The sequence below is a fragment of the Galeopterus variegatus genome, unplaced genomic scaffold (assembly GCF_000696425.1).
Source record: "Galeopterus variegatus unplaced genomic scaffold, G_variegatus-3.0.2 Scaffold3510, whole genome shotgun sequence".
NCBI classification, from domain to species: Eukaryota; Metazoa; Chordata; class Mammalia; order Dermoptera; family Cynocephalidae; genus Galeopterus; species Galeopterus variegatus.
In genome coordinates this window covers 212,106-226,689 of record NW_007729621.1, presented here as the reverse complement: position 1 = coordinate 226,689, position 14,584 = coordinate 212,106, and the positions used below count along the sequence as shown (strand labels likewise).

General features: G+C 37.4%; 1 protein-coding gene across 1 annotated transcript in view; it reads left to right on the top strand.

The window, feature by feature from the left end:
- The first annotated feature begins 394 nt into the window (after positions 1-394).
- Positions 395-14,584, top strand: part of TDRD7 (tudor domain containing 7) — a 62,122-nt gene continuing 47,932 nt past the window's right edge. Inside the window, exons 1-4 of the mRNA XM_008585284.1 lie at positions 395-603; positions 3,142-3,283; positions 4,290-4,503; positions 12,845-12,918. Coding sequence (XP_008583506.1) covers positions 397-603; positions 3,142-3,283; positions 4,290-4,503; positions 12,845-12,918 — 637 coding nt within the window. The 5' untranslated portion in view covers positions 395-396. The remainder of the gene's footprint in view (positions 604-3,141; positions 3,284-4,289; positions 4,504-12,844; positions 12,919-14,584) is intronic.

Below are 14,584 nucleotides of genomic sequence, written 5' to 3'. Positions count from 1 at the left end.
TGCACCATGTACTTCTCTTTCACCTCTGTGCTTTTGCACATCCTGTTCCCTTACTTGGGCTGATACCTCTCCCCTGCCCAACAGCCCACCCTTTTCCTGCTTGCTTGGCTGATTCCATCTTGCCCTTCAGAACTCCCTTTAGGCCTCCCTTCCTCTGAGAAGCATTCCCTGATATCTTCCCTCCCCAGACTAGTTTTTGTGCCTTTCTGACTTTCCCCTACATTTTCATGGTATTTTGTGCTTTTCCCTACCATAGCTGTTATTTCCCTGGATTGTAATTGCACAGAAAGTAATAATTTATGGAATAATCTAACATGTTTCATCTCTGGAAATCTGTTTGAATTCACAGATCAATGAGCCATGTTATAGTAATCTACTATGTTCTTATAGGCGAAGATGCTGGAAGCAGATCTGGTTTCAAAGATGCTCCGAGCTGTTCTGCAGTCTCATAAGAATGGAATAGCATTACCCCGGCTCCAAGGAGAGTACAGATCCCTGACTGGTGATTGGATTCCCTTCAAACAGCTAGGTTACCCTACACTAGAAGCCTATCTGAGAAGTGTGCCAGCAGTTGTCAGGATAGAGACTAGTAGATCTGGAGAGGTAAGAAGGTAATCGAGTATATCAGAAATATCATACCAATTCATAATTGCTTGTCTGGCACTTCCAATCTCGTATCTATGATAGAAGTCAAGGTGAAAAGCACTAGTTGCGTGGTTTGAGATAGGTAGTGATAGAAGGTACAGCATCCACAGCACAGCCTAGATTCTGACGCCTTTTGTTTTATCCCTCAGATTCTTTATACTGTAAAATAAGATTTTAACCACGCTAAATAAAAAAATTTTAAAGTTAAAAGTTTACCCAATTTCAGTGTCAAAACAAAATAGCTGTACTGGAGGGCCGGCCCGGTGGCGCACTGCTACAGTGCACCGCTTGGGAGTGTGGCGGCGCTCCCGCCGAGGGTTCGGATCCCACATACAGACCGGTTCCCGCTCACTGGCTGAGCAAGGCGCGGGCGCAACACCGAGGGTTGCGATCCCGTTGCTGGTCCCGGTCCGGTACGGGCACGACACTGAGGGTTGCGATCCGTTGCCGGACACGAAAAAAGACAAAAAAAAAAAAAAAAATAGCTGTACTGGAGGCCTTCACTGCTTAAACATCACACTCACCTATTACAAACCTGCTACAACTGTTTTTGCCAAGGTCACTAATGACCTCCTCTTCATCAAATCTAATAGGCAGTTTAAATTCTCATCATTTGACTGTACTCATGTCAATTCCTGCTGTCTGGAACTAGCTCAATCCCTAAATGATCATTCATCACTTTTGATTTTTACAGGGGCCTTCCTACTGTTCTCCCTCATCTCAGTCCCTTTCTTCTCTTTCATACTGATTTGATCATATTATTCTACCGTTTTAAATCCTTCATCTTCTCTGGAAGAAAATATTTATAGCATGGGCCATTTGGTAATAGCAGATAAATCTTTTATTGCATGTTCACTGTGACCCAGCAGTCATATCTAACCACCATTGAACAGTATGATTGATATAGGCATACTGCCACCCAAAAGACAAAAGAAAACTTGCCCTCCTCTCAAACACATAGTTTTCTGGCTACATTTCTATATACGAAAATACATAAACAGGTGTGGAGTGTTTCTCACCAAAACTTACCGTAATGATTCGCTGCTGGAGAGGCAGTGGTAGAGGAGGAAATGGAAACCAGGATCAGGAGACAGGTCAAAGGGGAAGTTTATTGTATCTGTAATAATTTTTATATGGAGAAGAGATAAATTAATTAAATACTGTATTAATAAGAAAGCATGCTTTGGCCTTCAGAGTCACTGATCCTCCCAGACAGATTTGAGATTTCCTTTTTGTCTACTTGTACCTGTACTGCATCAATTATAATCCTCAACATAGTGTTTTCTGTTTGGTTTCTTTGCCTCTCTTTTTCCCTCATAAGTTTCTTGAGGATAAGGGACTATTTTTTTTCATCTCTAATATTTGGTACTTGGTAAGTATGTATTGAATCCATGAATAATCAAATGTCTGAATGAATTAGTAAACTAGAAATGCTTCATGTAGTTATTGTACTATAATTTACATAACTCTGTACCCCTGATTTGGACATTTTAAATGTTTCCAGGTTTTTGTTTGTTTGTTTGTATGTTTTATCGCTAACTGTTCTGAGAGTCCAAGTTTTGATATTAAAATATCCCCCATTGTACATACTGGGTTAGGTAACTTTTTTTTCTTTTGAATTATAGTCTTGTAATATATTCTCAGGAATAGAATTACTGGGCTAAAGAGTTGGAACATGTTTTGGCTTGTGAGGTAAAGCCTCATTGTTTTCCTGTTCTTGATTTCAACTTAGAGTCAAAGACTTAAAAACTAGACAGGTCTTTAGAGATCACCTAGTCTCAATAGTCTCCATACTTCAAATATTTTTTCTAATATCCTATATACCATACCAATTTTTAAAAAAGAGATAGCTGAGTTTCTATGTTTTAAGCAGGTGTGGAGGTCCAGGGACTCTTCTTGCCCTCCCTTGCCCTCACATTCCTGCTAGTGGTGGTTCCTGTGACCCTTCCGCGGAGTTCTCTGGCCCCAATGTGCACAGTTTGAAGACCCCAGATCTAAACCACCCCTGTTTTATAACTGAGAATACTGAGATTTGCCCAAAGTCACCCAGGTAATTTTTTGCAGGGGAAAGCCTAGAATTTAGTGGTCTTGGAGATGTGACACGACATAGTAGTTATGAGTACCTAATTCATGAATTGGGAGTCAGAGATAGCCTCACTGTGTGACTTGGAAGGTTACTTAACTTTCCTGAGCCTCTGCTTTCCCATGTGTAAAATGGAGATAAAATATACGTCGTGGATCACATGAGGTAATATGTGCAGATCACAGGTTTCTTTCAGTTCATTCATTAATTCCATAGTACCTAGTACGTTGTAGTTGCTTAATAAATACCTGTTTAAAGAATAAATGACATTTTCAGTTTGGCGGAAGATTATTCAATGTACTAGTCTGTGCTTGACTCCTCTGTAGAAAACAAGATCCACTTTTAAAAATTGGCCTCTAGGCAACACTGAATCTGAGAATTGTTTCTCCTCTCCCCTTGCCTCTCATAAATAGGTTACCTGCTATGCCATGGCCTGCACAGAAACTGCAAGAATTGCTCAGCTTGTGGCTCGTCAGAGGAGTTCTAAAAGGAAAACTGGGCGACAAGTTAATTGTCAAATGAGAGTGAAGAAAACTATGCCATTTTTTCTAGAAGGTAGGGCCTTTTCATATGCTAAAATTTTTAGACCTGTCTGTGAATACATTGTCATATGGAATTACGGAAATATTGCTTGTATTCTTGATAAACACCTATATTTGTTAATATTCATGTGTTGGGAAGAATCCTGAAAGTAGCATTTCCATTTGAGATTATTAAGTGAATATGATAAAATTATTAATTGTTAAAATTAATAATTATAAACACGATGAAATTAATTAAGCCAACTTGACTTACTATGTGAAGTAAGTTCGTAGAGTAAAATAACTCAGAGCAAATGTTAATTAAGCTCGTTATGGCAAAGTGTGGTTTTATTCTTTTAGGTTATTTGAGGAAAAGTCTCATGCAAAATGTTGGATGAGCCAAGAACCTATGATTTTAATGTTTTATTTAACACATCATGTCTTTTGGTATAAAACCTGTATTTTCAGAAAAACATGAATTATACAGTACACAAAATTGTTATAGACAACTCAGCCTGTGTTTTCTGAACACTTATTTCAAGGAACTTACTATCAGTTCTAAAACTGTAAATTCTCAAGTAGTTCAATGATAATACAAAACAGTAGATGACTGAATGCCACAATGAGCATTTTAGGCAAGGCAGTGGTAATTGGGAATCAGGGTGGCAGTAGAGCACTTCATGGTGAAAAGGGGATGAGTCCAGATCTCAACTGACGGGTAGAATTTGGATTGATGGAGAAGAGATGGGAGGAATGACATGGCTGAGTGTGCTGCATTTGTAAGAATGTGAGGTGGCTGCCACCGAAGTATTAAGCTGGTGAGTAGAAGGAAAGTCACAGGCTAGTCTGGTGGAGGAAGAACCTCATCTAGTAAGTGCTCACCAATCTGTTCTACTGACTAACCCTCCAGTGGTAGCCTTCTTGTGTTCTTATCGACTGTTCTAAGAATAGAGAACAACAAGTCCGGTCAGGGAATTAATATGATGAAACTAGGGTTTGGGGAAGCAAACTGATTCCATTACATATATCTAACTTCACAGGAAAACCAAAAGCAACCCTCAGACAACCAGGATTTGCTTCAGCTTTTTCTGTCAGCAAAAAACCTAATCCAGCACTGTTAAGAGACAAAGGAAACTCTCCTGGAGCTAAGTCTGATGCTGAAATGCCACCTTATGCATTACACACAACTCTAGGAAATGAAGCATTCAAAGATGTTCCAGTGCAGAGACATGTGACCATGCCTGCCAACAACAGGTATTTGGACTTTGACTTAAAGGAGAAGTTTGGTGAACTTGGGATAATAAATGTTAAAAAAGTGTGTTCAGGTTAAGAAAGAAATACTTTCTGTTTTATCTATCACATGTAGTAGAGAATGCATCATTTTTAGTCAGTCCACTTTTCCTGCTGCCTGAATGTCATTTTCTGAACATACAGATGGTCCTGCTTTTATAATGGTCCAACTTAAAATTTTTCGACTTTACAATGGTGTGAAAGTGGTTTGTATTCAATAGAAACCATACTTCGAATTCTGAATTGTGATCTTTTCCGTAGCTAGCAATATGCAGTACAGTACTCTTACATGAGATATTCAGCACTTTGCTATAAAATAGGTAGGTTTTGCATTAGATGATTTTGCCCAACTGTAATCTAACATAAGTGTTCTAAGCACATTTAAGGTAGGCTAGGCTAAGCTGGAACATTTGGTAGGTTTGGTGTATTAAATACCTTTTTGATTTACGGTGTTTTCAACTTACCATGGGTTTGTTGGGATGTAACCCCATCATAAGTTGATAATCTGCATTGCTGGAAATCTGTCCTTGTAAAATTCATTTTAAAAGCTTTCAAAAGTTGGTGTGAGATGCTATTTCTGTATAACTTACAACTTTCTCTGGAAATCCTTTTTTATAATTAATTTTGCAAGTCTTAAGTAAAATCTGATTGATTTACATACTCCACTTTGCTTCAGTAATTATGCCCATAATTATACAGTAGCATCAGGCATCCATGCATCAGAATGCTGGGATGGCAGTAATAAGACAGCCTAAAAGTCTTAGTTTGGGTGCTGCCATTCGCTAGCCAGATAAGTTAAATTATTTCATGTATTGGATCTGTGGTTTCCTTGTTGGTTCAATGAAAATGTTAAACTAAATGATTTCAAAGTTTCTATCTGGCTCTAAATTTTATGGTTTTATAAGGTAGCTCAGAGGTCAGCAAACTACAATTCATGGGCCAAATCAGGTCTGCTGCCTGTTTTTGTAAGTAAAGTTTTATTGGAACATAGCCATATTGATTTCTTTATATATTGATTATGGGTGCTTTTGCACAACAATGGCAAAATTGAGTAGTTGTGCAGACTGGATAGCCTGCAAAGCCTAAAATGTACTTGTTGGACCCATTCCAGAAAAAATTTGCTGACCTCTGATGTAGCTGAATCAATATCCTATTTTTCCTTTAAAACAAATTTTGTTGTACCATATCCCTTTAAAGCACTGTCCAAAAATTCCATTTTATGTAAAAGATTTTTTCCCAGGAACTTTACCCCCAGGTACTAGAATATTTAGGAAGAATTAATTTTTAAAAATGGTTGTGTAGAAATGGTACTAATTTTTTATAAAGTAACCCTAAAATGTTTTTCATAAATAATATTACATGTATATCAGTATGACCAGTTATTGTAATTTTGATAAAATCTAGAAAATACATAGTTAAAACTTGGATCTTGACCCAAAGCACTAGTTGGGTCCAGTATGTGGCTGAGGTACCATTGTCTCCTCTTATTGTATGCCTAAATTTCAGGAACACATTTTGAATTGAGTCTATAAAATGACGGCAAAACCAGACATCCTGGGTATTGGGTCCACAAGAGTAAATCTCCTCTCTATGGTTTGGTGTCTCCTACCTCTTATCTAGTGGCACTGAGCAGCCCAGATAAATGCCTGCCATCCTGCAGGGTGGCACCAGCAGGGATTGCATGAGGGCCCCACCATCATCAAGAAACCCAAAGAGTGGGCCCAAGGTAGTGCTTTCTACTGTGCAGCCTATTGTGCTCCCACCCTTCACCTAGAAGTTCACACCCCAAGGAAGTGGATTCTGTCCCCATGGGAGGCACCAGCCGAGATCAGGCAAGAGTCCCACCAGCAACATGTGAATGTAACAAATCAGAATAGCACTGTAGGGGCTCTGAAAACTAAATTGTCATTGGAACCACAGCCCACAAAGGTGGACTAAGACCAACATGCTAGACATAATTAAGTAGGGTAACTGCCTGCTAAAATAGGACATTTAAATAGAACCCTAACATATGTCCAGAATGTCCAGGATACAGTTTTAAAAAAATCAGTCTTCATACCAAAAACCAGGAGAATTACAACTTGTATGAGAAAAGATAGTCAACAGACACCAACACAAAGATGAATCACATGTGGGAATTATCTGACAAGGATTTTAACAGCTGTCATAAAAATGCTTCAGTGAGTAATTACAAATACTTTAGAAACAAGTGAAAAAATTGAATATTTACCAACACATAGGACATAAAAAAGAGCCAAAAATTTTAAAATGCACTGGATGGGCTCAATAGCAGAATGAGAGGAAAGAATTGGTGAACTTGAAGATAGAACAATAGAAATTGCCCCATCTGATCTGAACAACAGAGGAAATAGACTTAAAAAAAAAAAAACTAGCAGAGTCTGAGGGATTTGCAGGAAAATAAGAAAAGCTCTAAAATTTGTTTTGTCAAAGTCTCAGAAGGAAAGGAGAAAGAGTGGGGTGAGAGAGTATTCAAAGGCACAATGGCTGAAAACTTTTCAATTTTATCTAAGGACATAAAGCTACAGATTCAAGCATCTGATCCAACCCAAGTAGGATGAAGCCAAAGAAACCCACACCAAACGCATCATAATTAAACTTATGAAAACTAAAGACAATGAAAAAATCTTGCAAACAGCCAAGGAAACAATGTATCACTTGAGGGAACATCAGTTTTAAGGACAGTGGATTTCTCATCTGCAACCATGGAGGAACCATGAAGGAAGAAAATGTCCCAACATTTTTTTAGTGCTGGAAAAAACCCTGTCAACCACAAACTCTATATCCAGCAATAATATCCTTCAGGAATGATAGGGAAATAAAGACATTCTCAGATGAAGGAAAACTAGGAGAATTTGTCAGTACCAGATTACTTGGAACTTCAGCAAGGAGAAAACAAAATGGGTAAAAACAGGTGTAAATATAATAGATTATCCTCTTCCTCATGACTTCTTAAATCATATTTGGTTGAAGCAAAAATTCTAATACCATCTGATGAAGTACTTAATGTATGTACAAGAAGAACTTAAAACAATTATATTTATAAACTAGGGAAGGCAAAGGGATCCCGACGCAAATAAGGTTTCCACACTTCACTTAAAGTGATAAAATACTGATACTAGTAGAATGTGATAAGTAATATATGTATATTGTAATGCCTAGAGCAACCAGTAAGGAAACTATATGAAGTGATAGACTAAGAAATACTATAAATAAATCAGAATAGAATTCTGAAAAATGTTTAAGTAACCCAGAAGAATGCAAGAAAAGAGAAATAGAGGAATGAGAAACAGAGGGAATAAACAGAAAACATAATAAAATGGCAGACCTAAGCCCTAACATAACAGTAATTACTTTTAATGTAAAAACGCATGAAATGATGTTCAACTTTATTAGCCATTAGGGAAATGAAAGTTAAAACTACAATGAGATATCATTATAACGTACCTATGAGAATGACTAAAATAAAAAATAGTGATAATACCAAATGCTGGCAAGGATTTGGATCACTCATACATTGCTGTTGGAAATGTACAATGGTACAGCCATTTTAGAACAGTTTGGGAGTTTCTTTGAAAAAAGTAAACAAAGAATTAATGTTGTTGCAATGTCCATTCTACCCAAAACAATTTAAAGATTCAGTACAATCCCTATCAGAACTCCAGTGTAATTTTTCACAGGTGTAGAAGAAACAATCCTAAAATTCACATGGAACCACAAGAGACTCCAAATGGTCAAAGCTATCTTGAGCAAAAAGAGCAAGGCCAAGGCATCACACTATCTGATTTCAAAATCTACTACAAAACTATAGTAATCAAAACAGCATGGTACTGGCATAAAAAGAGACATATAGACCAATGGAACAGAACAGAGAGCCTAGAAATAAATCCCCTTATTTATGGTCAATTGATTTTCAGCAAAGATGCCAAGGACACACAATCAAGGAAGAACAGTCTCTTCAATAAATGGTGCTGGAGGCTGGCTGGTTAGCTCAGTTGGTTAGAGTATGGTATTGGTAACACCAAGGTTGAGGGTTTGGATCCCTTTACAGGCCAGCCACCAAAAAGAAAATGGTGCTGGGAAGCTTGATATCCATATGCAGAAGAATGAAATTAGACCCTCAAAATGGATTAGAGACTTACATGTGAGACCTGAAACTAAAACTTCTAGAAGAAAACATAGGGGAAAGGCTCAATGACATTGGTCTGAGCAATGATTTTTTGGATACCCAAGGTTGAGGGTTTGGATCCCTTTACAGGCCAGCCACCAAAAAGAAAATGGTGCTGGGAAACTTGATATCCATATGCAGAAGAATGAAATTAGACCCTCAAAATGGATTAGAGACTTACATGTAAGACCTGAAACTAAAACTTCTAGAAGAAAACATAGGGGAAAGGCTCAATGACATTGGTCTGAGCAATGATTTTTTGGATATCTCCCTCCAATAAGTGAAAACATTTTTTGGATATAACCCCCAAAAGCATAGGCAACAAAAGCAAAAATAGGCAAACGAGATTACATGAAATGAAAAAGCTTCTGCATAGCAAAAGGAAACAGTGAAAAGACGATCTATGGAATGGGAAAATATATTTGTAAACTGTACAACTGATAAGGGGTATAATATCTAAAATATATGAGGAAGTCAAACAACTCAATAGCAAGGTGAAAAGACGATCTATGGAATGGGAAAATATATTTGTAAACTGTACAACTGATAAGGGGTAAAATATCTAAAATATATGAGGAAGTCAGACAACTCAATAGCAAAAAAACAAATAATGCAGTTTAAAAATAGGCAAATGACACTGAGTAGACATTTCTCAAAAGACATACAAATGGACAACAGGTGTAAGAAAAAGTGCTTAACATCACTAATCATCAGGGAAACGCAAATTAAAATTACAGTGAGAAACCACCTTACACCCAATGGGAGAGTTACTATCAAAAAAAACCCCCACAAAATAACAAGTGTTGGCAAGGATGTAGAGAAAAGGGAACCCTGGTACACTGTGGGAATGTAAATTAGTACAGCCATTATGGAAAACTGTCATATGATTCAGCATCCCACTAATGGGTATATATCCAAAGGATGTGAAATCAGTTATGTCAAAGAGATATCTGCACTCCCATGTTCATTGTATCATTATTCACGATGGCCAGGACATTGAATCAAACTAAGTATCCATCAATGGATGAATGAATAAAGAAAATGTGGTGTAAAAACACAATGGAATACTTACTATTTGGCCTTAAAAAAGAAAGAAATCTTGTCATTTGCAACATGGATGAACATGGAGGGCATCATGTTAAGTGAAATAAGCAGGCACAGAATGATACTGCATGATCTTTTATGTGGAATCTAAAAAAGTCAAATGCAGAGAAACAAAGTAAAATGGTGATTACCAGAGTCTGGGGATGGGGGGATTGGGGAGATGTTGGTCAAAAGACACAAAATTTCGGTTAAACAGGAGGAAGAACTTCAAGAGATCTATTGTACGTCATGGTGACTACACTCAATAACAATATATTGCATACTCAAATTGCTAATAGAGTAGATCTTAAGTGTTCTCACCACAGAAAAATTATAATGTGAAGTAATACATATGTTAAATAGCTTGGTTTAGCCATTCCACAGAGTACACATATATCAAAATATCATGTTATGAGCCATACATATATACAATTTTTGTCAATTAAAATTAAGGATGCATCTACTGTATGACCCAGCAATTGAATTCTTGGGCGTTTATCCCAGAGAAATGAAAACTTAAGTTCACCAAAAATTCCTTCACAAATGTTCATAGTAACTTTATTCATATTAACCCAAAACTGGAAACAACCCAGATGTCATTCAGTAGTTGAATGGTTAAACAAACTCCAGTATATCCATACCACAGAATAAATCTCAGCAGTAAAAAAGGAATGAACTGTTGATACAACAACTTTGATAGATCTCACGGAAGTTATGCTGAGTGAAAGAAACTAAAATCAAAAAGTAACATACTGTGTGCTCCTATTTATATAACATTCTTGAAATGACAAAATTATACAGATGAAGAACAGATTAGTGGTTGCCAGAGATTAGGGAGAGGGGGAAAGGGGATGTGGTGGCTGTAAAGGGAGAGCAAGAGGGAGTCTTGTGGTGATGGTACAGTTCTGTATGTTGATTGTGGTAGTGGTTACATGAATCTGTACGTTTGATAAATTGCACAGGATTACAAACACACACACACACGTGCATATAAAACTTGAGAAATCTAAATAAGCTCTGGCTTGTAACAATGCCAGTTTCTGTTGGCATTTGCTGTTGGCCAAAGGCTGTCTTTAATTTCTTGCCACATGGGCCTTCCCAACATGGCTATTTGCTTTATCAAAGCCAACAAAGGAGAAATTATGCTAGCAAGGTGGAAATTAGAATCTTTTGTAACCTTATTATTTGTAATCCCCTCAATTTTGAAGTATTCTACTGGTTAGAAGCAAGTTTCTCATGGGAAGGCGATTACACAAGGCTGTGAGTACCAGGAAGTAAGAATCTTTGGGGGCATCTTGGTAGCTGCTTGCCACAGTCTGTTTTCCCAACTATTCTGTATAGTCCAGTGGAATAGGGGCATGTTTCTCTTGTTTATCATTGGTCATTACTGTCTGACACATATTAGGTCTTAAATAACTATTTATGAGATATAATAAATACGTCTTTAATAAACATCAGATGTTTAGATTTTTTTGACAGCCTAAGTATTTGTCTTTTAAGAAACAGAATAATAATCTTTTATACTTATTGTTGGATCTCTGTCATCTCATTTTCTTATGTTTGTTTTTCATGTGTCCTTGCAATTTCCTTCATTAAGCTTTCTCTTGCTATGTGGATTTTTTTCTTTCCTCTCCAGTAGACCCATCAATGCTTGAACCATAGTGATCCCTTCCATAGTTTCTTGGTACCCTCTTTGCTCATGTCCCTCTGCCTTTTAGAGTCCTCAGTGCTGATTCAAAGCAGGGGAAGGTTCCACTTTACATTTTTAGGGCTGGTGGAAGGAGTTCCATCTCCCTACCAGTTCTTCAAACAAGTAAGAGTTGGATATGTTTTGGCAACTTCTGTTATTACCCAGATGCATTGATACATAAATATGGCTGGTGGAAGGAGTTCCATCTCCCTACCAGTTCTTCAAACAAGTAAGAGTTGGATATGTTTTTGGCAACTTCTGTTATTACCCAGATGCATTGATACATAAATATGATGCTTTTATAAGTGCATACACTAAATAAGCTTTTATTGGTAGCCTACAATCTATTTCTTTTAGAATTATGAAAACTTTAAAAGCAAATGTGTTTTATTCATAGAATTTATCTAATTTTTAGAGTATTTCATACTATTCAGAAATTGGGAAATATGTGTACTGTGTCACTGTCACCAACTATAGTCCCATACCCATTGCTGGGCAAGATGTAGTCATCGATTCATTCAGTCACAATCCAGTCAGTCATTCTTACAACATTCACTCTCCTTTTCATTTACCAAGCACTGCCCTAGGCACTTGGAACACAAATAATGAAGACACTTAGAGTCTAGTGAGGGAAAAAGACATGATGTATGTGTGTGGTTTATTTCTTTGTCCTCATATTTGGAAAAATGTTCCTACATATATCTGATATAATTCATATAAAAGTTATTTTGTTGAGGGTATGAGGTAGGGATCTGTTTTTTTTTTTTTTTTTTCCTAAGTAGTTGTTCCCATCAGTCCATCCCCTGTCTGGTTTAAAATGTCACTTTTATTATGTGATAAGATGTAATGTAAATTGAATGCTTTTAAGCTCTCACATTTTACTTATCTGTCCAACTATCTTAAATGTTCTAACTTTTTTGTAACTTTATGATGCATTTCAATATCTGGTGATTCAAGTCCTTCATTTTTTGTTTGTATTCCAGAATATTCTTTATTTTCAACTGTTTGTTCTTTGCATGGTTGCTTTATTCTGTTTTGCTAGTCCTGTAAAGGCGATTAATTGAAATTTTGATTTCCAAGTTCTGAAAGAGGGTTTCAAAGATCTACTTTAAATTTAGCTTTTAGTATACTTTTTTAAAACATACTTTTAATATACTGATGGAATATAAAACATGAAAGATGATGCTAGGTGTCATTTTCAGTTTTTTTCTGATTTTGATAAGAAAAAATGCCTTGATTTTCTTTCAATGCTGCAGAGACTGTAAGAAAAAGTATAGTGTTTAAACCGTGGTATAGACTTTGCAATTTGAATTTTATTTTACTTTTTTTTTTTTTTTACACCTTAGGTTTAGCCAAAAGGCATCCCTTCCACCACCTTTTCAGATGCCTCTCTCAAGAGCCTCAACTAAGGAAATGAGAGGTATGTTTTCTAAACCTTATCTTCATGATGCATATTGGCTTCTGGAGCGTCAGAGCCCCAAGAAAAATATCTGGTGATGGCTTTTGACATTTTTTCTCACCTTTTCCTACTTGGAATATGTCTCTTTAAATTGTGAGCTGCTCTTAAGAGAAAATGGTACCTCCGAGGATATCATCATTATCCTGACTTGAGGACTTCCTCACACCAGACCTACTCTGTTTCACTTTCATGTATCACCTGCAGAAACACCTGTGTCCTTCTTCATCCTCTTACTCACTAGGGGGTAAGCCCCTGAGATTTTGGAGGCTGGGGCCTCACTTAAAGGAAACCCCTGTTTTAGATTAGAGTACATAGGGCCAGCCCGGTGGCGCACTGGAGAGTGCACCGTCTGGGAGCGCGGTGACGCTCCCACCGAGGGTTCGGATCCCATGTGGAGACCGGTTCCCGCTCACTGGCTGAGCGTGGTGCGGGCGCAACACCAAGGGTTGCGATCCCGTTGCCAGTCACCGGTACAGGCGCGACACCGAGGGTTGCGATCCCATTAACCGTCAGTAAAAATGACAAAAAAGGAAAAAAAAAATAGATTAGATGGGTTGCGATCCCGTTGCCAGTCCCCGGTACAGGCGCGACACCGAGGGTTGCGATCCCATTAACCGTCAGTAAAAATGACAAAAAAGGAAAAAAAAAATAGATTAGATTACATAAATATGGGACTTACTTAAACTCATAAGAGAGTTTCAGATACTCTACCACTTAAAAATTGGCACCCTAAAGTGTGTGCAGTGACCACTGAGCATCTGAATATGAATATAAATAATAAAATTCAAAAGGGTTGCTAATAGATCAATAGGAAACATGATAAAGTCAAAGAATCTGAAGGTTAGACATGAACCCACTCATTATCTTGCCTCCTTTAACCACTGTGTAAATCTTCTCCTCAAAGACCCACCCAGAGGGAAACAGTGTTTTCAGATCAGTGTTTATAGTGTGTGAAATGTAAACGTGATTTTATGTGATTTGCTGTTTTAGGTGTGTTTCATACTGACTTGAAATTCTTTTTTTCCATAAAAACACATCTCTAGTATTTCTTATGGAAATTAATTGAACAATATGGTTTTTGTTTACATAAATTATTTTTATCTATGAGTTTTCTGAACTGTGACTACTTGATAAAGTTGAATATCCTTTTTGAGGCTTAAATTAGATAAGCTTTTTCTGCAGAAACAAGAGGATTTGTTTTAGGAGGACTGCAATCACCTACCAGAGCGGATATGCATGTATATACAACATCTCCTTCATGCTGGCAGCCCATTTTACTTCCCTAAGTTGTTTAACATAAGGTACAGACTCTTAGGCAGCTCCATTGGCCCCACAGAGCAGGTGCATTTGCACATTCAACTGTGAGTCAGCTGCTGACATTCTCTCATTGAGGGAGAGACTGACCACTTACAAGAAACTCATTTTTTCTTTCTTCCCAGTCCTTTTATATTATTATTTGGGAAGACTTAAATAAATTAGTTATGCCCTTAATAGGAAATATATATTAGCATCTTGGATGCTTCTGTTTTCTGTGCCAGTCTGTCTTGGCAAGACCAGGTCTTCATGCTCTCTGGTGGGAAGAGCAGAGTCAGCATCCAGGCGTCCTCAGGGAACAGTTCGTCCTTTG